We start from the raw sequence: 25931 nt of genomic DNA on the forward strand, positions 1-25931 counted from the left end.
GAATGCACATGATAAGAATTTTGATGTATTAAATCCCATTAAGAAATTAGAAATGAAAATGAAAATTTACAACCTTGGGGGAAATATGGTTATTCTTCTCAATTAAAAAATATATATTTTGGCGAGGTAATTTCCACCTTTCAGTTTCCTAGATTAACCAGGCAGTTTGTAAGCTTTATCACATTTGGATAAATTGAAGTACCGACAGGTAATTAATGATCAATTTCCTTTTGACAGAATGCAGGTTTCCACAACTACAGCTAATTGATAATTTATGGTAGTTTTTGTGTGTATTACAAATTACTGCCATGCAGAGCACCATCCAGTGGTGGCACTTCAGACTTCGCTATAATAGCTCCAGTAGTGAACTAAAAAACAATGATCCATGGGAATATTTGGAAAACTTCTGCATTTAAAGGGAAACATAAAAGATCTCCTACACTATTCCACATCTGTTGTTTCACAAATTGCTCCAAGTTGTATATTTCAAAGTTAACCTTGACTGTTTCATTCATGCAATCATTCTAAAAAGGTAAATCACTGAGGTCAGTCTAATTCAAAGGTCAGAACTAATTGTTTGCAAATCTGAGTCCTGGCTCAATGACTGCAGCAAACTCATATGTCATGTCTGATGAAGGGTATCGACCCGAAATTTCACCTATTCCTTTTCTCCAGAGATGCTGTCTGACCCGCTGAGTTACTCCAGCTTTTTGTGTCTATCTTCAGTTTAAGCCAGCATCTGCAGTTCCTTCCTACACAAATGTAATTTGTCTGTAACATTTGGCATAGAGTCTAGAGATGTGCCTAAAATTCGACATTAAAATTCAACATACTAAATGCCGAGGCATTGTACTTTCTTAAACTAGATCTCTTGCAGCAGATTGGTTAATTTTTATATTGTTTTTTATTTGCGAAGCGGCAACGTCAGAACTTTACCTCCCATTACATTGATGAAGTATTTTGACCTTGAGTTAAAAAGAATAGTGGGAGTGTGGCAGTTGTGAATGTTGTTTTTTTCCCGACTGGAGAGCTTGGAGATGTACTGAATAGCAAAGATGGCAGCCACAAACTACTGATATTCTCAGCAAGCATATGAGAAATGAAATTTGTCAGAGAAATGTTGTAGAAAGATTATGCAGGGGAAGTATAAACTAAATAATGTGCCATTAAAGTGGGTGCATGATTGGAGAACCCTTGGTGCCTGCATGCAAGTGGTACGTTGTAAGTGGCAAGCCAAGAAGCCTCGTACTGTACTCTTGGCTTTTTTAAAGTTTATTTGTTCTTGGTGAAAGGGTCGCCTAGTCTACGCTTGGTCACGCGGATGTCAAGGAGGCTGCATTGGGAGCACTGAATTCAGTAAATTAGGTTAGAGGAGGTGCATGTGAATTGTCCCACCTGGATGGGCTTTTGGGTTCCTAAATGGGGGTGAACCTGGATGGGCTTTTGGGTTCCTAAATGGGGGTGAGGGAGGAGGTGTAGGCACAGATTTTACATCTCCTTTGGTTACTGGGGTAAGTACCTATAGAGGGAATATTTTTGATGGGAAGGGATGAGTGAACCAAAGAGTTGTAGTGGGTGGTCTTTCTGGAAGGAGTGACGATTGGAAAATGTGACTGGTGGTGAGATAATTTTAAAAGAGGTGGATGTATTGAACAATGGTGTGTTGGGCAAAGATCTGTAGACTGGTGGGGCGAAAGGTGAGGATCAGGGATACTTTATCCTTATTCCGTCTGGGCGGGAGGTGGGAGCGAGAGCATGAGTGCAGGACACAGAGGAGACATGGGTGGATGTGTAGTCAAGGTAATTGTGGTAGTCAGTGGGTCTTGTCATAGACGTCAGGCGATAGTCTGTCCCCTGTGATGGCGACAGATCTGGAGAAGGGAGAACGATATCAGAGATAGTCCAAGTGAATTTGAGGGCAGGGTGGAAATTTGTGGTAAAGTTGATGAAATCTGAGTTTTGTTTCAGTCAAAGATTTAAGGTGAGTTAAGGGAAAAAATTGTGTATACTTAGTTGTGATTTGTAGAGCCCTGTTTCAAAAGGTGATGGAGACATTTAGAAAAAAAAATCAAAAACAAAATGGATAAATTGTCAAAGGAAAAAAGGTTACCGGTTTATGGGGAAAATGAGTGGAAGTGAGACCATTTGAAAAGGTCAACCAAAGATCCATGACCTGAGTACTTTCCTTTATGCTGTTCATTCTTTGATTATGTAAATTCACATTTAAACTAAACAATGAATAAGAAAACCGGGAAGTGGTGCACTTGATAAGGTAGATAACTGGTTTATGTTTCTTATGGTAGGGGTTTCTAAGGTGAGGAAATAAGGAAGTGAGATTAGAATAGATATGCATGATGGCTGGCATAGACGCGGTGGGTCAAGGGCCTGTTTCTATGCAGTACAACAATATGACACAATTTCAATGATGTATGGTTTTACTTGGAAGACTGATGAGCTTTTGACAAATTCTACTTGACTGTTAAAGAGAGGTGAGGCTTGAAAACAACACATTTTAAATTTATCTAATAAATTTCCAATGGATATGTAATTGGTTCCTAGATAGATGTAACCCTAGGCCAATACTTGTTTTATTCCATAAGACCTCTATCATTAATCTTGGTGTTGGAGGTTAGAGCAGATAAAACCACTCAGCAGTTGGATTTTAATCCAAATAATGTGTATGTGATTAGTAACGATGGAAAGGGAAATGTTGCACCTAGAGAAATTGGCTATTGATAATGAAGGGGAGAAAAAAATGAAGTTGTTGTTGAATCTGTATTGAGAGATAAATAACCACTGAATAATCAGGCCTACCAATGAGATGTTGGACAGGTTCTCGGATCATTTGAAAATTATTCCAACTCTGCACACAAAGAGACAGTGAAAATGTATTTTTTCGGGATGGAGAGAAAATCAGGAGACATTTGATGAAAGGTCATTGAACCGAATTGTTAACCTTTTTTCTCCCTCTGATGCTTCCTTGATTGGCTGAGCATTTCCAGCTTTCTCTGTTTTGTTTCATATTTTCAACACCTACTCAACTGAATAAATTGTACGAGATCTGCGGGACAAGGTAATACATGACAGGATTGCATGTGAAATTGGAGTTGTGGGATTGAGGGAGCATGTTAACAGAAACAAACTTAAACTTGGCAAAGTTTGTCAAATCCTGTGTGACCTCCAGCCTGTCCAAAGCTAGAGTTGATGAGTTTGATGGTGGACTACACAATTCTGCCTATGTAATCAAACAAAAGCACAGGAGGAACAGTAACAGTGTGTCATAAAAAAAGAATGGAATGTCAGAAATGGAAAATAAGTGAATCAACTTTCCTTTAAAGAACAAGTAGGAGGCAGAGAGGACCAGTAAAGGGACATAGCCAGTTCCCAATGTTGCTGGTGGAGAGGAAGTGGAACAAGTGAACTGGATTTGGTGGGGGGGGGGGGGGGGGGGGGCACATAGCCAAAATAGATCTTGACTATTATGGAAAGAGAAGGAAGAGAGGTATGGTGTGTGTAAGGTGCAATTTCATTTCTATGAAGGTAGCTTAAGAAATGTAATGAGAGCTAACAAGGTGCAACTGTGGTTTCCTTAAGCAAATGTAAGCCGACAACAAAAATATTCAAAGAATGAAAAGAAATACAAAACGTAGTTTGTAACCCTTGATGAGAACTTGGGAGTTATGTAGCCTGGAATGATAACAGGACAGAGATGAGAGTGAGAGTACAAAATACTTCAGATGCAAGTTCTAATTCAACAGAAAGAAGCTGCTGGATTGATTTGCAGGTGTGATTGAAGAACTAGAAAGCAAGAAGCAAGAAGGAAAATGCCACTGGAGCCAGATGAGAGTAGGCAACAGGTAGTACAATCTCCAGGACATGTTCCAACAGGTGTCAACTAGGTTTCAAATAAACTGAAAACAGAGCTTAAGAGACTAGCAGAGAAAGAGATCATTGTAGGAGTGGTCATTCCTATCGTTTAAGCATCAAACCTTATGTTTGTGAACGGGTCAAACTAGCTCTGGTTCACCATGGTAATAGAATAATTTGAATAACCACTAAAGGGATATCCAGGAAGACGATTGAAGATATTCTGTCAAATCTTCAGTATTCCAGATGTTACTGATGGACTATAGAACTCAATAATGAGAGTTTGTTTTTCACCAACTTTAATGTACATTTAGGGAAATAATGATGGCTCTGACTTTTGGGGTTGCTGATGCACAAAAACTGTTAGACTGAAAGTTGAATCTAATATTTGAAGGGTCCGCTGGCACAAATATGATATTGGGTGATATTCTCGTCTTTGGAGAATGACAGGCTGTCGCAGAGGCAGAGAGATGCCATAACAACGATGAGATCCTTAATAGATGCAGATGTAGGGCAACGGTAGAGTTGCTGCCTTATAGCACCAGAGATCCGGGTTTGATCTTGACCACGGGTGCTGTCTGTACGGAGTTTGTATGTTCTCCCTGTGACCTTGTGGGCTTTCCCCAGGTGCTCCGGTTTCCTCCCACATTCCAAAGACGTACAGATTTGTAGATTCATTGGCTTTGGTAAGTTGTAAAATTGTCTCTAGTGAGTGTAGGTTAGTGTATAGGGTGATCGCTAGTCGATGCAGACTCGGTGGGCCGAAGGGGCTGTTTCCGTGCTGAACCTCTAAAGTCCAAAAGTCTACAGTGAGGAATAGCTGAAATGCTGTTCCTCACCATACAGGATACCTACTCTGTGGCCCTTGTCACCACAGAGCAACTCAAACCAGATTCAGTACAGTTTAAGCAACAATGAAAATGCAAAGCCAAGTCAGCTCGAGTTTATTGTCATATGTACAAGTTCAGTGGTATATAGGTACAATGAAAATGCAAAGCCAAGTCAGCTCGCATTTATTGTCATATGCACAAGTACAGTGGCATACAGGTACAATGAAAATTTTGCTTACAGCAGCATCACAGCCACCTAGACTTGGACAACACACAAAAACATAAATTCTGCCTAAATTTTACACCAAGGTTTTACAAGAAAGTGAAAAAAAGACAACATGAGACATGAGTGAATTCTGCATAAATTTTATACAAAGTTAAAGTTAAAAGTTACAGTGAAAAGAAGAAAGACTAAAAATGAGACATTAATGCAAAGCACCATTAGAAAACGAGTCCATGGTAGTGTAAGAGGTGCTCTGTGATGTTCCATTGCCGAGGTGCGATTACGATTGTGCAGGCTGCTGCAAGAATCTCAGGATGTAGTAGCTGTCAATAAGTGTTCATCTGCTAAGGGTGTAGGCCCGATCTTCTAACCGACTTTATTGTGGTCTATGCACATTTTCCTTTCAACTGCACTTTCTCTGTAACCATAACGTTACAATGCTGCAACACTATTGTTGCAGCTCTCTGGTATTTTTCTTTTTGCACTGCCTGTTGTCCTTGTTTGTAATTTGAGTGTAGTCATGTATAGTATGAGTTCAATGGATAGCATGCAAACAAAGTTTTTCACTGAATAAACCAATGTCAATATCAGTCTGGTGGTTGTAGAAAGTAGTTATTCCTGAACCTGGTGGCATGGGATTTCAAGCTTCTGTATTTCCTACCCATCGATAGATGTAAGAGGAGGGAATGGCCTTGATGATAGATGCCATCGTTTTGAGTCAGTACCACATGAAAGTGCTTTTGGTAGTGGGTAGGGTTGTCCCCATGATGGAGCAAACCAAGACCACTTGCTGCAGCCTCTTATGTTCCTGTGGATCGGAATTGCCAGACAAGCCACAATGCAACCAGTCAGGACACTTTCTACAGAGCACTGTAGAATCTTAGAGTCCGAGCGTCATAGCGTGATACAGTGTGGAAACAGGCCCTTCAGCCCAACTTGCCCACAGTGGCCAACATGTTACAGCTATACTAGTCAAACCTGCCTGCATTTGGTCCATATCCCTCCAAACCTGTCCTATCTTGAAGATTTTGTGACATTCAACACCTCTTTGAACTCCTAAGAAAGTAGATGTGCTGGTGTGCTGCCTTCATGTTTACATCTATTTGATGGACCTAGGACAAATTATATGAGGTATTAACACCCAGTTATCAACACCAATTTGAAACTGCTAACTCTCTCCACCACCCACCCAGAACTAAAAACTAGCACGTGGTTACCCAACTTTCCCTTTGTGAAGTCAATTGTCGGTTCCTTGATTTCATTGGCGTTGGATGAGAGGTTGTCCTTGTACACCATTCAACCATTTTCTCTTGTGTCAGCCAACTCATCTGGCCAACATCAGTGGCAATAGACAATAGACAATAGACAATAGGTGCAGGAGTAGGCCATTCAGCCCTTCGAGCCAGCACCGCCATTCAATGCGATCATGGCTGATCACTCTCAATCAGTACCCTGTTCCTGCCTTCTCCCCATACCCCCTCACTCCGCTATCCTTAAGAGCTCTATCCAGCTCTCTCTTGAAAGCATCCAACGAACTGGCCTCCACTGCCTTCTGAGGCAGAGAATTCCACACCTTCACCACTCTCTGACTGAAAAAGTTCTTCCTCATCTCCGTTCTAAATGGCCTACCCCTTATTCTTAAACTGTGGCCCCTTGTTCTGGACTCCCCCAACATTGGGAACATGTTTCCTGCCTCTAATGTGTCCAATCCCCTAATTATCTTATATGTTTCAATAAGATCCCCCCTCATCCTTCTAAATTCCAGTGTATACAAGCCCAATCGCTCCAGCCTTTCAACATACGACAGTCCCGCCATTCCGGGAATTAACCTAGTGAACCTACGCTGCACGTCCTCAGCAAATTATTAATGGCATGGGAGCTGTTCTTAGCCACACATGCATGGGTGAAAAGAGTGGTGACTAATTACATAGCCTTGAGGTGCACTTGTGTTAAAGTTCATCTTATGAACACGTGTTAATCTTCAGTGAGGAGTAGAATGAAATGTGTGAATCAGTGAGACAAAAAAAAGAAAGGATTTAAATGGATGTCTGCAAGAATATAGTCCTTAGACTTAATGTAATATAAAGTTGTTGGAGAGAGAAGTGTGACTTAGTTTGCGGCAGTGCCAAGTGATACCCAATTCTGGAGGTACTTGGATGACAGCTCTTTGCTGAAGCTCCAGAAATGGGTGTTTGAGCAAGGTAACCAAAGCACTTACAAGCAGATCTTTGAAAGGTACTGAGACATACTCCTCCGATATCAAAAGCTGTTGGCTGTGACACTGGGGCTTAAGAGGTTCATCAGTATACATGTGGGATGAAGCTACATCTGCACTCTGATCCCAAACCCCTTGAAGAGATTGCAATGACTGGGTTCTGTGTTTGCAGACATAAAATACATAGATTTCCAAACATCAAGCAGTAAGATGTGTATCACAAACACATTACGTCATACAGGACTTAAAGGAAGGACAAATGACAAACGCACAAAATTGAAGCAAACATGTTTAAATGGCATGGAGACTAATTTGTTTATATTTATTTGAGTTTACTGGAATATTACGGGTATGGACTATTTTGTTAGAGTATTCTTAAATAAGTATAAAAGGAAGAATGTAAGAAAAGAAGCACTATGTAGTTCTAGCTCATGGTAATACACTAATTGTAGGCACCAAGCAATTTGAGGTCAGAAGCAGTGCTTTACTGTAACTTTCCCATACATAAGAAGTTCAATAAAAATAAAATAGTCTTTATTCATTCTACCTGTTTGCATTCACATTTTTCATGGAGATGTTCTCTGGGAAGTCCAAATGTGTTAGAAGCACAATATAAGTACTATTTTCTGATATGCATTCATACCGACAGGAGAATTACAAAGTTAATTGATAGAGCAATTTTCTTTCACAAAACCTTCATGTTGTGTGTAGTTGGTGACATCTACATGTTCAAATCACAACGTTCCGCTCCATCCATTTCCTAATTTGGTTCCAGTAAAACAGAACAGATGGATCCTGGCAAATAATTACCAGGAGTCATCAAATCATTCATCTAAGAAATCCAAGCCTGTTGTTCAATGTTTTTGTTGTTAAAAGGACAACAGATACTGTGAAAATTGTCTAGACTCTCCAGAGGGATCAAATTCCTGTTTGTTTTCACCCACCAGAATCAGCTGATTGCTTCTCTAATCTCCCCAGTATAACTGGATACACTTATGAGCAACAAATATGTCAATTAACTGCCTCGTGTTTGAATTATTGGATTCCATTAGGAGCTGCTGTTAACAACAAGTGGGATGTGGAATGATTGTATAGATAAAGGTGGCAGTTAATTGCATCCCATCAATATGGTTTTGAATTCCCACAATTCCCACAGTGATATTCAATTACAGTACGTCAAGAAAATAACCAATTGAAAGTCATGTTCTCATAAAGATGCTCTTTAAGGAGGAATATTAACATTGTGCTCCATATTTTTCTTACCATGGACGTAATGATTTTGGAAAGACATTGGACCCCTGTGTGTGACCTTCATTTTGTTGCGGTGGTGCCATTAAGTTGAGACTTTGCTGAGGAAGGCATTACCTCTGTGTAACATTCAGCACTGTGACATTAATCACAATAAAAACAGGATGCTTTTATGTGCTACTTTCAATGTAGTGAAATATCCCCAGGCAGTTCATTGGAACATAAACAAAATTTGACATGGCCAAAAAAAAAGGTAGAACAGGCAACCAAATGCTTGATCAAAGAAGGAGATTTTAAGAAATATCTTGAAAAAAGAATGTGCGGTCACAAAATGCAGAGATTCAAGAAGAGAACTGCAGAATTAAAGAATTCAACAGTAGAAGGATTTAAGAAAACCTAAAATGTGCACTTAACGCTGGTGAGGTGCACAAGGCTGGAAGAGGTAAAATAGGGAGGGGCAAGGTCATAAAAGACTGAAAGCTACGACAAAAAATTTACACTCTAAGCATTGTTACAAATATATATAAAACACACACACACACACACACACTCACACTCACACACACACACACACACACACACACACACACACACACACACACACACACACACACACACACACACACACACACACACACAGACACACGTGCTGAAAGACAGCTGAGATTTGATGAACCAAAGGAAATGTATTGCAGATACTGGAAATACAAAATAAAAGATACAAAGTGCTGGAGTAACTCAGCGGGGTCAGGCAGTACCTCTGCAGAACGTGGATGGGTCATGTTTTGATTCAGGACCCTTCAGACTGATTGTGTGGGGGGGGGGGGGGGTGTGAGGGGGAGGAAAAGAAAGCTGAGAAGAGAGAAGCGGCAGAATGAAGCGTGGCAGGTAATAGGTAGACACAGGCGAGAGCGGAGTATTAATAGACAGATGGCTAGAACAGAGATCAGGGATCAAAGCAGAAGGTCAAGTCAAGTCAAGTCAATTTTATTTGTATAGCACATTTAAAAACAACCCACGTTGACCAAAGTGCTGCACATCTGCGTCTACAATCTTGTCTACAGTGTGAGTAGGTGATTTGAAGTCCAAAGAAGGGTTCTGACCCAAAATGTCACCCATTCACATTCTCAGATGCTGCCTAACCTGATGAGTTACTCCATCACTTTGTCTTTTTTTAGGTCTATGATAGGTTTGAGACTGTTATATTCCGGCTGGCAGAATGAACTGGACTCACACGTTAGTTAGTTAGCTGCCCCCACTCCCGCCTGGTGTAATAAATTTACTGTTTTCCCACTAACTTAGTTGTATTGTTGTCTGTCTAGAGAAAACAAACTTTAACAGTATCATGTGCGTTTTTTATTACTCAGCATTCCCTGCTTATACTGAACACCAACTCATTAACATAAAACATGAATATGTATGAATACGTTACACTGCTCTCCTTTTAAAAAAAGTATTAAATCTAAGTACTCGGTTACAATTTTGTTGTGATACTTGATTTAAACCAGTAATGTTTATCCTGTATTTATGAAATTTTAAATGATAAACATAATATATTTATTTTCTATATCTACACATTTTCATTTTACTTGTGCAGTGAGTTATCTAACTTACAAATCTAACTTAACTACTGGTTTACGGATGCTGCCTGATCGCCTAACCGTAACAGGTGTAACAGGTTTAGGTGTTGACTTAACTGTAGGCTTGTTTGGCTCTGTTTTAGTACACTGATTTTGACCAGAGAAATCTGTTTCTTTGTCTGTACTAACTGAATTTTGTGTTTCAACCACAGTGGTCTTTTCCAACTCACTTTCAGATAAATACTCAGGGATTCGGAATTCATGCTCAGTTTTTGGTTCATCTTTGGCTGGAATCATTTGATCAGCATGAACACTTTGGAACATATCTTCAACTAGGTATCTTTTTGTTCCACACACTTCCACTATTTTCCCAACATCCCATTTGTCTCGACTGGACTTGTTGGGAGGACTGAGAACCTGAACTTTCTCATCTGACTTGAAGTTCCTCTCCTCTTTGTGGGAGTCAAGGTGGCATTTTTGACTTAACTATTTCTGCTCAACTCTCAAGGCCAAATTGGGTTGAACTAGACAGGCGTATTCTTAGCCTTCTCTTCATCAACAGTTCTGCAGGTGAGTAACCCGTTGTGTGTTGTGTGAAACATAGAAACATAGTGGTTCTGTACTTCAGCAAGAAACTACCAAACGATGTTTCATGCTGAGCTTTGAACTACCCTGCAAAACCTGTTTCTTTAGAGCATCTTTGACAACTCTAACAGACCTTTCCGCTGCCCCAAAGTGGACCACCTCTGACTGCGCAAATGCACATTTACTTTGTCGCAGTTTGACGTTGTGGTAGTTCAGTCGTGTGAGAACTTGCTTGAGGATTTCCAAATGTTCCTCCATGCCCTCTGTGAATATCAATAAGTCATCCTGGTTGCACACACAGTGCGGAATGCCTTGCAACATTTTGTCCATGACAGACTGGAAGATTTTCGGGGAGGATTTCACGCCATAGGGCAGCTTTGTATATGAATACAAGCCCTTATGTGTGTTGATAGTCAAGTACCGCTGACTTTCCTTGTCGACATTGAATTGGGTGTAAGCATGAGACAAATCCAGTTTAGTAAAGACTCTAAATTCTGCGTACAGATCTTGCGAGGTTGGCAACGGATATTGTTCGTCGTCAATGGCTTCATTGATTGTGACTTTGTAATCACCGCATAGTCGAACAGTTTTGTTGACCTTTAGGGTATGGCCACAATTGGCGTTGCCCAGTTGTTCTGCTCTGTCTTCACAAGTACTCCATTCCGCTCCAACCTGTCGAGTTCCTCCTCCACTTGTTGCTTTAGCGCATATGGTACAGGTCTTGGTCGACAATACACAGTTCTCACATCTTGCTTAAGTCGAATGTGTGCAGATTACCCCATTATTCCCGTGTAACTGTCAGCAAATATTTCTGCATGTTTGCTTATGATGTTTTCAAGACATGATTTGGACAAATCGACGCAGAAAATGTTCTTCCAGTCTAACTTTATTCTACTCAGCCAATCCTTTCCAAGGAGTGTTGGTTTATTTCTGTAGCTTGCTACTATGATGGGCAGTGTTACTGACTGACCATTATGCTGAACGTTACAGTTCATTTGTCCGCATGTCTCCAAAACGTTGCCCGAGTAGGTTCTCAGCTTGACCTTACTCAGACAATAGTGTCTGTGGGAACTTTTTTTTGTCCAGGTCTTTGCTCAAGACCCAACAATCTGCTGCCGTGTCAATACACATATCGATTAACTGTTCATTAATCAATAGTTTCGTTCAAAAGTCCTTTCCTTGGCTGGTTGTAGGCTTATCGATGTCAGTTGCATAAATGGTGTACAACCCAAGTTCATTTCCATCTGGGTTCATCTCCAAGTTGTGAACTCCTTTCTGGTGTTGTCGCTTGTTTCCCGCAGGTTGTTTGTTTCCTACTTTAAGCTTGGCCCGACATGCTGAGGCGATATGGCCTTTCTTCAGGCAGTTATAGCACTTGGTTGTTTTGAACTGACAAAATTGGGATGAGTGATTACCATTGCAATGATAACAACTGGCTGAACTCGGTTCCCCGCCATGCTTTGGTTTTGATTTAGCGCCTTTTGGTTTGGCCATAGGCACTGCTTTGTGGCTGTAAACGGCCACTGCAGTCTGTGGTGGACGAAACACGCGAGAATTCTTTGATGCCTTCTCCATTGTGGTAGCAATCTTGCGCGCTTTCTCGAATGTAAGATCTGGAGTGTTCATGAATTTGGACTGAATTCGTTCATCCACTAGACCAGGGGCCTCCAAGCTTTTCAGCATGAGGGCCACATTATATATTTGGCACATTTTTGCGGGCCGTAGGTTTGTGAGTTTTATAAATTTAATGAACTCAAAAAAGTTTAGACTAGGTTACGTTAGATTAGATTAGGAAAGGTTAAACTAGGTTAGGTTTGATTAGGTTAGTTTACATTACTTTTATATGGCAACAAATAAATAATGTTCAATTTTTAAATAGAGCTTGAAATATTGGAATATATATATACCGTAGGTATACAATTATTTATAAAACAGAAAAAATGCAGTGACCACCACTGGGGGAGAAAGAGAGGAGAGAGAGAGGGTGTAGAGGGGGAGGGAGAGAGAGTGGGGGGTAGAGAGAGTGGGGAAATAAGAACACACACAAGTGTAGTTGTTGTTCAGAAGCCCCGCATCCCCGGGGTGAGTGGCGGCGGCGAGGAGGGAAGTTTCACTTGTGTTGTTTTCTTATTTCGCTGCGTTAGAGGGAGACGGGGCTGGGGAAGAGAGTGGAGGAGCGGTGCAGATCTCGCTGGCGCTGGGAGAGAGGGAGAGAGAGGGGAGAGAGGGAGGGAGCAGCCCCCGCAAGTGGCTGCGCTCCTTCACCGGACCCTCTGACACCCTCCCCCTTCCCGCATTCCCGCTGTCACCCGCTGCTCCCTCTACCCCGACTCTCTCTCTCCCCCCCCCCCCTCTCTCCCCGGAGTGAGCGGCGGCGGCGGTGAGGAGGGATGTTTCCTTGAGTTTGTTATTTGCGTGGGGGCGCTGCGATCTCTCGCCTTGTCCCGGCTCTGGGTCGGTGGCGATCCGCTCTCCGGTGAACCTTCAACAGCAACTTCTGCCTCCAGTCCACGCTATCTAAAAGCTTGCTGCGGGCCAGATAAAATCTCAGGGTGAGCTGGATGTGGCCCGTGGGCCATAGTTTGGAAATCCCTGTACTAGACCACAAACAAATCTATCGCGTAGTGCACGTTCGAGAAAGGTTCCAAAGTTACAGCGCAAAGTTAAGTTTTTCAAAGCACCAATGTACTCACTGATTGTCTCATTCTGCTTCTGGTTTCAAGAGCCGAATTTATAGCTTTCTGCAATTTCCAGAGGCTTTGCATTGAATGCTCTCCAACTTCTTCATAATGTCATTGAATGGAATGTCTTTTGCCTTTATGGGTGCAAGGAGATTCACGAGACTGCCGTACACTTCAGTACCGATCTCCGTGAGCAGAATCGCTTTCATGCGTTCGCGAACAGCCTTATTTGTTGCAGTCAGTACCTCTCCTTCACCGCTAATCTCCATTATGTTGTTTGCCGTGAAGAACATGTTCGCTCTTTCCATATAGGAGCTGAACGGCTCTCTACTTTTGTCGAAAGTGCCTAGGTTTCCGATGTAGCCCGTGGACGCAGCTATCTTGTCCCTCGTTTTTTTTAAAAAGGACAAGGAAAGTCCGCTAAAAAAACCCGATTTCCTGTCTGTTCTGGTGTAGCAATTCACCTAAAACCTAGCCACACAAAAGCTATACTAGCTTGAGGAACTCGACACGAAAAAAATACCTCATTCTCAAATCCTATACAATCCCATCCTCGCCGCCAATTTTGTTATATTCCGGACGGCAGAATGAAGAACTAGACTCGTGCGTTAGTTGCCGGTATCATGTGCGTTTTTTATTACCCAGCATTCGCTGCTCATATTGAACACCAACTCATTAACATAAAACATTAATATGTATGAATATGTTACAGAGACCAAAAGAGATGGCACATCACAAGTGGTGGTAGTGCTGGCTGAAAAATGGTGAAAGAGACTCATAACAAAAACATATGCTGGGAAATGTATTAATAGGGGGAGATAAAAGAATTATGAAATCATCTGGACTGAATGCTGGAAATGTGAGATACAAAACTGGAGTGATTGATCATTTAAAACTTTTTAATTCACTGTTTAGTTTGAAAGGCTACAATGTGGCTGGTCAGGTGTTGTTTCTTGAACTTCCATTGAGCTTTGTTAGAATTGTGTAGATGGCTAAAGACTAAGAGGACAAAGTGACTGACAAATAATTAGTTGCCATCACTTGATGATAAAGGTTATTGCAACAGTATATTAATGTGATAATGAGGCTTTGGAAAATCTTACTGCATCTTCAGAAGATCAAAAACACCAGTCCAATTATCCGCTCTGCCCTTTTCTCTTTAATATGTTTTGGGATGATTAAATTTTATTTCATTTGTGTAATGTGTAAATTCTGGCTGACAAGAAATTAAAGACTATCAAGCAATTTCAGACCCTGCTATTTTCTATATATTGTAATTTTCTATATTGCATTCTTCCTATGTAAGTACACACCAGACTTTATCAGACCTTCACAGGGATTTTAAGCAAGCTCAAAATAGAATTTAATCCTGTCATACAAATGTTTTTAAATCAATAGAAAAAATGGGGACGGTAACAATATAGTTATGGAGTTTACAGTTATCAGTTGATACGATAGAACTTTATTTATCCCAGGAGAGAAATTAATTTGCCAACAGTCATAAAAAACACAAAATACATGAAACATGAAAATAAAGTGATGAGTGGTAAGGCTTTGGGAATGTGCAAAGATTGAGGAGGCAGTCTCAGTCTCAGTCTACCCCATGACAGAAGGGGGAGGAGTTGTAAAGTTTGATAGCCACAGGGAAGAAGGATCTCCTGTGGTGTTCTGTCCTTAATCTCGGTGGAACCAGTCTGTTGCTGAAGGTACTCCTCAGGTTGACCAGTGTGGCATGGAGGGGGTGAGCTGTATTGTCCAGGATACTCCGCAGTTTTAGGAGCATTCTCCCCTCCAAGACCACCTCCCAAGAATCCAACCCTGCCCCCAGGACAGAGCCAGCCTTCCTGATGAGTTTGAGCCTATTGGTGTCCGCAGCCTCCGCCCTGCAGCCCCAGCACTGATTGGTAGAACATTAGTATCTCACTGCAGACGTTGAAGGAGCGTAGCCTTCTCAAAAGTACAGGTGGCTCTATATAGGATCGATGGAACAGGTGGATGATGGTGCCCTCAACCCCCATCTTTGCTTGGTAAGCGAACTGCAGGGGGTCCAGGCAGAGTTTAACCAGGGGTCGCAGGTGAGTGAGCACCAGCCTCTCCAGGGACTTCATGAGGTGTGAAGTCAGCGCCACCGGTCTGTAGTCATTGGACGAGCTGGGGCGCATCCACTTTGGCACAGGAACCAGGCAGGTCTCCCACATCACAGTAACCCTATCCAGGCAAGGTTGATCAGTCTTTCAGTATAAACAAATCATGCGCTTGTAATCAGTCATGTTGCACTCTTAAAACATAGAATGTAACATTGTAGGGCAAGATCAGGCCCTTTGGCCACGATGTCTGTGCTGAACATGATGTCAAGGCCAACACTTCCCTGCCTGCACATAATCCATTCGCCCTCCATTCCCTGCATATTCATATTCCTATCTAAAAGTCTCCTAAATGCCACTATCGTATCTGCCTTAACCACCACCCCCAGGCAGCGTTCCATGCACTCACCATGCTCTATTAACTTCATAGTTACTGCCCCCATTTTTCTATTGATTTTGAAAAAATGGTATGACTACAATTAAATTCTATTGTGAGCTGGATAAATTCCCTTTGAAGGTACGATAAAGTCTGGTGTACACTCACATAGAGCGAATGCAATATAGAAAAGTTTAATATAGAAAATAGCAGGATCTGAAATTACATAGGACTGCACAGTTTTGCAGCAGTGGAGTTGCTTCCTTACAGAGCCAGAGACCTGAGTTCAATCCTGACTACGGGTACTGACTGTACGGAGTTAGTATGTTCTCCCTGTGAACAGGTGGGTTTTCCCCTGGTGCTCTGGTTCATCCCACATTCCAAGGACATGCAGGTTTGTTGGGTAATTGGCTTCTGTAAATTGTGGCGAGGGTGGAGGATTATACTAGTGTCTGGGTGATTGTTAGTCGGCGCAGACTAGGTGGGCCAAAGGGACTAAACAAAAAAAACTAATTTGACCTCCCAAAGTACATCTCGCACTTGGTTGGATTAAATTCCATCTGTCATTTCTCCACCCATTTCTGTGGCTGATCTGAACCCTACAATAGACAATAGGTGCAGGAGGAGGCCATTCGGTCCTTCGAGCCAGCACCGCCATTCAATGTGATCATGGCTGATCATTCTCAATCAGTACCCCGTTCCTGCCTTCTCCCCATACCCCCTGACTCCGCTATCCTTAAGAGCTCTATCTAGCTCTCTCTTGAATGCATTCAGAGAATTGACCTCCACTGCCTTCTGAGGCAGAGAATTCCACAGATTCACAACTCTCTGACTGAAAAACTTTTTCCTCATCTCAGTTCTAAATGGCCTACCCCTTATTCTTAAACTGTGGCCCCTTGTTCTGGACTCCCCCAACATTGGGAACATGTTTCCTGCCTCTAACGTGTCCAACCCCTTAATAATCTTATACGTTTCGATAAGATCTCCTCTCATCCTTCTAAATTCCAGTGTATACAAGCTATATACTATATAATTTGACAGCCTTCTTCACAGCAATCTTGGTGTCTTCTGCAAATCTACTAACCAGCCCCTCTACGTTTATGTCCAACATATATATATATGTTTATATAAATAAAGTCATAGGACCACACAAGACCATGCTTTAAAAGCTCAAATGTTTTATCACCATGTCATATATATATCTGGGGGAAGGGCCAGGCTTCAAGTTTCTGGGCACTCACATTTCAGAGGACCTAACATGGTCCAATAACACTGCTGCGCTGGTCAAGAAGGCACAACAAAGACTGTTCTACTTAAGAACACTGAAAAAGTCTGGTCTACCCCAACAGCTGCTGACGACCTTCTACCGCTGCACCATAGAGAGCATCCTAACGCATGGCATCCCTGTGTTGTACCTCAGCTGCACGGAGGCAGAAAGGAAAGCTCTACAGCGGGTAGTCCATAGAGCTCAGAGGGCCATCGGAACACAGCTACCAGACTTGGAGGGCATCTACAACACACGATGCCTCAGAAAAGCCACCAGCATCCACAAAGACTCTTCACACCCCTGCAACAGTCTGTTCGAACTCCTTCCATCGGGCAGACGATACAAGGCCTTCTACGCCCGCACCTCCAGACTCAGGAACAGCTTCATCCCCAGGGCCATAGCTGCTATGAACCGGTCCTGCTGAGCCGGATGGCCACAACGCATAGATCAACTTGCACTTTACCCTGTCTAAAACTGTTACAATTGTTTCGTTTCGTTGGGTTGCTGTTGTCTAAATTACTTAAATTATTGCATCGTATGGGAGGCGCATTCCCAATCTCGTTGTACCCCTGGGTACAATGACAATAAAGATATATTGTATTGTATTGTATTGTATTGTCTTTGCAAACTCCAGCCAGTCTCTGAGTAGGTGTGAATTGCTGCCTGGGGAGGAGTGGGTGGGGACGGATCCAGTCTTTGCAAACTGGAGTCAGTCTTTGAGTATGTGTGAAGTGGTGGGTGGGGGGAGGGGGTCCCAGGGTTATGTTTCTGTTTCTCGAACCTGCAGTAAAATCCGTTCAGGTCGTTGGTCAGCTGACGATTGTCCAAGGAGCGTGGGGTTTTCCTCTTGTACCTGGTGATTTCATGCAAGCCCTTCCAAACTGAAGAAGCGTCATTAGCTGAGAACTTGCTTCTCAGAGTACCTTTCCTTGGCAGCTCTGATTCCTCTTCTCAGCTTGTGCTTGGCCTGCTTGTAGAGGTCTGTATCCCTGCTCCTTTAGGCCCCATCTTTTGACTGGAGGAGCTGTCTGAGTTCTGCTGTGAACCAGGGCTTGTTGTTGTTGAACCAGATCCGGGTCTTCGTGGGAATGCAACTGTCCTCGCAAAAGCTGACATAGGATGTCACAGTGTCTGTGTACTCATCGAGGCTTGTGGTTGCTTCCCTGAACACATTCCAATCAGTGCAGTCAAAGCAGAACTGTAGTTTTTCAATGCCCTCGCTTGTCCACCGTTTCGTTGTTCTTACCACAGGTTTAGCAGAGTTTAGTTTCTGCCTGTAGGTCGGAATAAGGTGAACTAAACAATGATCGGAGAGACCCAGAGCCGCCCGAGGAACAGAGCGATATGCGTTCTTGATTGAAGAGTAGCAGTGATCAAGTGTCCTCTCCCCTCTGGTGGGGCAGGTAACATGAAGTCTGTACTTTGGGAGCTCACGACTGAGGTTGGCCTTGTTAAAGTCCCCCAAAACAATGACCATGGAGTCTGGGAAGTCACTCTCTACCCTCAATACCTGGTCAGCGAGTTGCGTTTGCGCTTCACGTACGCAGGCTTGGGGGGGGGGGGGATGTAAACTCCAGCGAGAATAAAAGAGGTAAATTCCCTCGGAGAGTAAAAGGGTTTGCAGTTTATAAAGAACGATTGTAGATTGGGGGAACAGACATTACACAGTACCGTGATGTTGCTGCACCAGTCCTGGTTAGTGTAGAAGCATATTCCACCTCCTCTTGACTTTCCCGCTGCCTCTGCGTCACGGTCCGCTCTGTGTAGTTGAAAGCCAGCCAGTTGCAGCGCGCTGTCCGGGGTCGACTCACACAGCCAGGTCTTGATGAAGCACAGGGCAGCGACTCGAGAGAAGTCGTGGCACAGGAGTTGCAGTTCGTCCATTTTGTTGTTGAGAGAACGTAGATTTACGAGGAATATACTCGGGAGCGGTGTGCGTAATCCTCGTCGCCGGAGTCGAGTGAGTGCTCCAGAGCGCTTCCTACGGGTCCTCCTCCGTTTCAAGACCTTGAATGCAGCCACTGCCCCGCCGACGAGTATGTCCAAATAATCCAGCGAGTGAGAGAAATCCGGAACAATGTTTGAAGGTACCGTATGTCTGATGTTAAGGAGTACCTCTCTCGTGAAAGTGATCTTTGTGGGATTACTGCAGACAACACAAACAAGCAAATACATGTTTGTTTGTGAGGCCCTCAATGGCATTCAAGTCATGTGACAATTGTTTATGGGCTCAACAAGAAACTGAGGCATCCAGTTGCGGCCCCTCCCTCCCTATCATAACCCCACCATCCCCTCCAACTCTACTTCCACCTTGCATTTTGAGGTCTTTTGAATTTTATTTAGGTATTCATGTCCAATGATTTGGCATGTATGTCCAATTGCTCAGTATTTGTGAAAGGATTAAACAGAACCATCTTCACTGTTTCTACTTAGCTTTTGGGTGCACTTTCATAGACTGCTTCATATTGTAAAATTTCACTGAACTTGGACTTTGATCTGGCAAACAGAATAATTAAACCCTAAATTGAAGCATCCATTCCAGTGCGCCATGCATTATTGATCAGACAGCTGGTCCTTTATTATTTTCTTGTGGTGATTTGCTGCCAATAATCCATGGAGTCTCATTTTGGTTGTGATAAACAACTCTGGTGTAACAAAATGAAATGACAGATGCAAAGGAAATTTAATTCTGTTGCTCTTAAATTCCAAAACACCTTCCAAGCAACCAGATATATGTAATATAAAACCTTACACAATGCTTGTGATTTACTTTAATGGTTTGGCTTCACCGTTGAATATTTGATCTATATGTGTGCTTTTGTTATCAAAACATACAAGGCAATTTTCTGTGATCAAGATGATTTTTAATAGCATATGTATCTTGCAGTAAGACACTATTACAATGATATACGACAGAAATGATGAATCATTTTTGCCTGACTATTGTCTGTCACTACCAATATTTAATGTTTTCCATTATCATGGATTTTCTGGCTTTGGGTAAAATTATTGTGATTCACTATTGAAAGATGTAAATGTGTGTATATAAAAAATATTTATAGTTTTTCCATAAATTCTGAATTGTTGAAAATGTCCCCATTTTAAACCATTATGGCTCGTGGCTGAATTTGTTCGGATTCATGGTTTTAATTTCCTTCTCTTCTCTCCCTTTCATACCACACCCATTTAAAGATATCATGCATGGCTTAAATTTGGCTCACCTCTGTTGAAAGTGCCTGAATCCAAAGTTTTTACACTGATCTGTGCTGAAAGCAGGAACTAAAAATAGAAAATGTAGGAAATTGTCAGCAAATTAGATAGCATCTCTGGGGAAAGAAAGAGTAAAAAATTCTGTGCAATACACTTTGAAAAAGTAATTGACCTACAATCTTATTGCTGTTTTTTCTCTCTCCACATTTGCTGCCTGATCTGCTGCTATTAATAGCTATTTTATTCAAGATTCAAGATTCAAGATATCTTTATTTGTCATCCAAAAAACAAGTTTTTTGGACGAAATTTAGTCACCCACAGTCCAACAATAAAAGCAATAAAATAAGCAAATTACACAACCCCAACCAACACACAAAAAAAAGAAACGTCCATCACAGTGAGTCTCCTCCAGTCCCCTCCTCACTGTGATGGAAGGCCAGAATGTATTTTCCCTTCCCCTGCCGTCTTCTCCCGCGGTCAGGCTGTTGTGACCGGGTTTTATCTACCACTTGCCCAATTTTGGACAAGTAAAGGACAAAAAAAGCAAATACAACAATTTAACTGAAGTATTTTTTCCCCCATTTGATTATTTTACACTTTCTTTGCAGGTGTCAAATTGACTTATCAGACCTAAGTGTGGAACATACAAACAAACTGGACCTTGCCCTCTCCGAAGGTAAAGGTCATGTAGTACTACTGGTTACTCTGACTGCAACACCTCCACTCAATGAGTCCAAGCTCATCACAATGAACAACAATACAGAACGGAGGAGAGTAATGTCAAGATATGTATGTATTACCATATTTGTTAGCCTTGTTATATCTTAACTGCAAGCTTATTTTGGCAGTATAATAAATTAAGGGAATATCAGTGAGGGTGGTTAATGTAAAAAAAAATCAGTAAAAATCTATATTTAATGTTGCTAAAATGCCAAGATTTACTAAACAATTATCAAAAATTATGCTTTTGAGGAAAATAAGAATCCACAATTATTTGCACAGTTCTCCAAAACCCATCAATTTCTCATCAAACTTCCTGATATTTTTATTAAAATTGAAAGTTACATTAGTTCTTGTGGGAGGGTGCTTCAACCTGCTAAGAAATGGTATCAATGGCAGACACAAAACGCACAAGTAACTCAATGGGTCAGGCAGCATCCTTGGAGAACATGGATAGGTGACATTTGGGGTTGGGATCTTTCTTCAGACTCCAGCTCTCAGACACCACGTCATATCCACCCCTTGATTCTCCAAGGTTCTGCCTGACCTGCTGGGTTACTCCAGCATTTTGTGTCTTTCCTTGGAAAACTAGAATTTGCAGTTCCTTGTTTCTATGGCATCAATTGCAATAATTTTGCTCAGGACCTTCACAGAAGTTCAATTCTTCAATGTTTTTGCAAAAGTCACTTACCAAAAAACGGGATAAAAAAATAGTTGGAAATGTATAGTTTATTTTATTAAAACAATGCCTATGTTACCTGAATAAGCCTTAGCTTACTTACCTCTAGGAGATTATCACTGCATTCCAATTCTCCGTCTCTACCTAATTGTTCTTGGATAAAAATCCAAACTGCATTGTATACAGTAAGTCATCATATCTATGGTACCACTACACACCCAGTACACTGTATGGTGAAATAAAGGAAGAACTGAAATGCATCTTTGCATTTGATTTTTAGTTTTAGGATTCACATTAGGAAGTAATCAAATGTAGCAGTTAACTGAAAGTAAAATCTAGGATTTTTCAGAGACAATCTGTAAAAATAAATTTGTGAAATCTCTAAATATGTTTGAAGTTAAGGAAATTTTTAATCTCAACAAATATGAATATTGCTGTAATGATTCTTTAGGTCACCTTCCACCTCTTAACTCAATAAATTCAATTATTTTAAAAGAAGTTTGAAATTCATAGATGTTGGACAGAAACCTTTACCGGACTGAAAGGATAGCACATCTGCATAGGATTATAACTAGAGAATGGCTTCACGATACCGGATTAGAACAAGAAGCATAGTTATAATGTCATAAGGTCATAAGTGATAGGAACAGAATTAGCCCATTTGGCTCATCAAGTCTTCTCCGCCATTCAATCATGGCTGATCCATCTCTTCCTCCTAAACCCATTCTCCCCATAACCCCTGACACCCGTACTAATCAAGAATCTATCTATCTCTGCTTTAAAAATATCCATTGATTTGGCCTCCACAGCCTTCTGTGGCAAAGAATTCCACAGTTCTTCTGTACAGGATCCAGGGTCGCAGGTTACTTACCTGTACTCAATTTATCATGGTCAGTCTTGCTCATTTAACACTATTGTCTTGTTAAATAGAAGCATTGGTATAATTAGAAATTGAAGACAACAGTCCATCCAGTTTGCCTTACTCATCCTGGATATTCCCACAAAACAATAGTCATGGAGTTGTTATCTACAACAGACCAAACTACAATGAAAAGTTTTGAGAAATGTGGACCTTATGGAACAGAAGGAGGCCATTCATCCTTTTGAGTCTGTATTGGCTCCTTGCAAAGCAATCCCATTAGCCAATTTTTTTCAGTCGTTATATATTAGTTCGTAAGTTTTCATCTTCAATATCATCTTACAATAGCGAAAGAGGCCATTCAGCCCATTGGGTAATACTGTCTGTCAGAGCAATTCCATCCGTCCTATTCCTCAATTTATTTCCCTATAATATTTCTCTCTCGCATGCAATTAATTATCCTTATATCTATCTACATGCTGAGGGCAATTTGTGGTAGCCAATTAGTGTATCAGCATATCTTTGAGAGGAAAACTGAGCATCTGGGGAAAGCCTACATGGTCACAGTGAGAATGTTCAAACTGCACAAGAACAGCACGAGGTCAGGATTGAACCCAAGTTGCTAGATTTTTGTGGATGCAGCACTATTTGCTGTACCATTGTGCCATCTAGTTCCTCTCAAATGCCTACCCAATTCTCTTTTGAAGGTACCGATTGATTCTGTCTCCAGCAATGATTTCCAAATCCCAGGCATGATCTCTGTGTCACAATACTCCTTACATCTTGCCAGCTAGTAGAAGACTCATTTATGCCCTCTGTCTGTTTTCTGATTGTGTTCATGTTCATATATTCCCAAAGATAGACACAAAATGCTGGAGTAACACAGCGGGACAGGCAGCATCTCTGGGGAGAAGGAAGACCTTTCTTCAGACTGAGAGGAGGGGGAGGGGGAGATACAGAGATAGGGAAGTGTCAGGTGTGAGAATGAGACATCAAAGGGGGTGGAGTTCACGGAAAATGTAGAATAGATCATTGTTAGCTTGGAGAAGGTAACAACAAAGCAAACAGCGACCAAAAAAGGAATCAGGGACAGTCAGACTGGTCGGAGAAATTGGAAGGGGGAATATCTTCATATATTCCCACCTACACTATAAGCTTTTATATTCTCAAATCACTCGAATGTGGTACCTCATCAAATACCTTCTGGAAATCTCAGTTCATCGACTAGTTCCCTTTTATCAACAGTGCAGATTACTACTTCAAATTAAACCAATTAATTAGCCCACCTTCCTTTCACGAAATTCAATGATTGTGCCTCGTTATCTTCAATTTTCCTAACTGTCCAACTACAATATCTTTAATAACAGCTTCTCTCATTTTTCATATGAAATACATAGTACAACACAGGAACATGCCTTTCAACCGATAATATCTGTGCCAATCATGATGCCAAGTTAAATTAATATTCTCTGCCTGCACATAATCCCTGCATATCATACATACCATACCATACACATACAGCCGGAAACAGGCCTTTTTCGGCCCACCAAGTCCGTGCCGTCCAGCGATCCCCGTACATTAACACTATCCTACACCCACTAGGGACAATTTTTACATTTACCCAGCCAATTAACCTACATACCTGTACGTCTTTGGAGTGTGGGAGGAAACCGAAGATCTCGGAGAACACCCATGCCGGTCACGGGGAGAACGTACAAACTCCTTACAGTGCAGCACCCGTAGTCAGGATCGAACCTGAGTCTCCGGCGCTGCATTCGCTGTAAAGCAGCAACTCTACCGCTGCGCTACCGTGCCGCCCTATGGCTTTCGAAAAACCTCTTAAATGCCATTTTTGCATCAGCCTCCACCACCACCCCTGGCAGTGGGCACATGATGATGTGCTCTCCAAAATGAGTTTAGTTGTGCAGTCCAAATCAATGGGCGGGAAAGAGATAGTGTCTGATCTATACGGTATGATCAGAATATCAGTCCCTGTGCACGGTGTCCTCGCGATGTCACCCACCCCTTTGTTGACTGTGGATTTGCTAAGAACGTCTCGCAAGTATAAAAGGATCCTTGTCATGATATGTTATGAGCAGCTCTGCAACAGAGGACTCCCTGATTTACAAGCTGCTCCCATGGATACACTTAGAGAAGGACATCAATTACTGCTGGAGAACCATCAACCAAGTGAAAGACGCTCTTTGGTCTTTTTCTCTTTTTCCCCTTAATAGGCATAAAATTTCTTTGGGTTCTCCTCAATCTTATTTGCCAGAGCTATCTCATGTTCCCTTTATGCCCTCCTCAGGTCCTTCTTATGTGTGCTCCATCCATCCTTTCTTATAAAAATGTGTAAAATTATAAAAGGACTGGACAAGCTAGATGCCGGAAAAATGTTCCCAATATTGGGGGAGTCCACAGTCTAAGAATAAAGGAGAGGCCATTTAAAACTGAGGTGAGAAAAAACTTTTTCACCCAGCGAGTTGTGAATTGGTGGGATTCTCTGCCACAGAAGGCAGAGGAGGCCAATTCACTGGATGAATTTAAAAGAGAGTTAGATAGGGCTCTTGGGGCTAATGGAATCAAGGGATATGGGGAGAGGGCAGGCACAGGTTACTGATTGTGGATGATCAGCCATGATCACAATGAATGGCAGTGCTGGCTCGAAGGGCCAAATGGCCTCCTCCCACACCTATTTTCTATGTTTCTATGTTTCTGTACGAGCTGCCTGTGTTCTGCAGTCGCTACGAGATATCCTGACCCAGGCACCAGGGAGGCAACACACCATCCTGTGGTTCCATTTGCTGACACTCAATCTCCTGTAAGTCCTCTAACTGATAAGGTGTAGTGAGTCCACAACGAGCGTCTTTGTTCAAAGTCTTTATTCGAAGGTATTTGCAAACAGACTGCAGCTTTTGGACACACACTACTTAACTAGGTATAATAATCTAATCTCATCTTTCCAGCTGGTCGCCAGACACAACTATATCCCGTGCTCCCGCATCTCGTGCCTCGTTAGCCCAACCGAGGGTTCGAGACCCCCCCGCTAATCCGTATGTCCCTACATGACCCCCTCCAGAACCCTCGAAACCGTACCTCACGGGTGCCCGGACCTCCCTCCCGGAACGCGTACGGAGGGGGGAACCCGATACCGCCAATGTGACGGGAGGCGGGAAGGCCGCCGCCGCCGGAGGCGATGGAGGGGCCATGGATGTGGAGGGTGTAGGCGACGGAGAGCGCTTGATCGGGAACGGGGGCCCGGGCCCAACCATAGGCGGCGGGGGGCTGAGGGGTGGCAACCAAGGCGCCGCTGGCGGCACCAGGGGGGCGGCCATAGGCCGGCCCCTGCGCGGCGGCTGGGCCACCGACACGGGGAGGTCTTGGTCCAAATGGGCCGGCTTGAGCCGGGATACGGAAACGAGTTCCTGGCGATTACCCACCTGTAAGGTAAAAGTGACAGCCCCTCTCTTAAGTACCAGAAACGGGCCCTGATAAACCGGCTGAAGA

At 42.4% G+C, this 25931-nt stretch overlaps 1 protein-coding gene across 4 annotated transcripts in view; it reads left to right on the plus strand.

The window, feature by feature from the left end:
- The window catches only part of LOC144592115 (multiple C2 and transmembrane domain-containing protein 1-like), a 368260-nt gene that overhangs the window by 150411 nt on the left and 191918 nt on the right, over positions 1 to 25931 (plus strand). For all 4 annotated transcript variants that reach the window (XM_078396486.1, XM_078396489.1, XM_078396487.1 and 1 more), the window contains one exon: positions 20775 to 20955. In XM_078396486.1, the coding sequence (XP_078252612.1) occupies positions 20775 to 20955 (181 nt within the window). The remainder of the gene's footprint in view (positions 1 to 20774; positions 20956 to 25931) is intronic.

Source organism: Rhinoraja longicauda, chromosome 3 (assembly GCF_053455715.1).
Source record: "Rhinoraja longicauda isolate Sanriku21f chromosome 3, sRhiLon1.1, whole genome shotgun sequence".
Taxonomy (NCBI): Eukaryota; Metazoa; Chordata; class Chondrichthyes; order Rajiformes; family Arhynchobatidae; genus Rhinoraja; species Rhinoraja longicauda.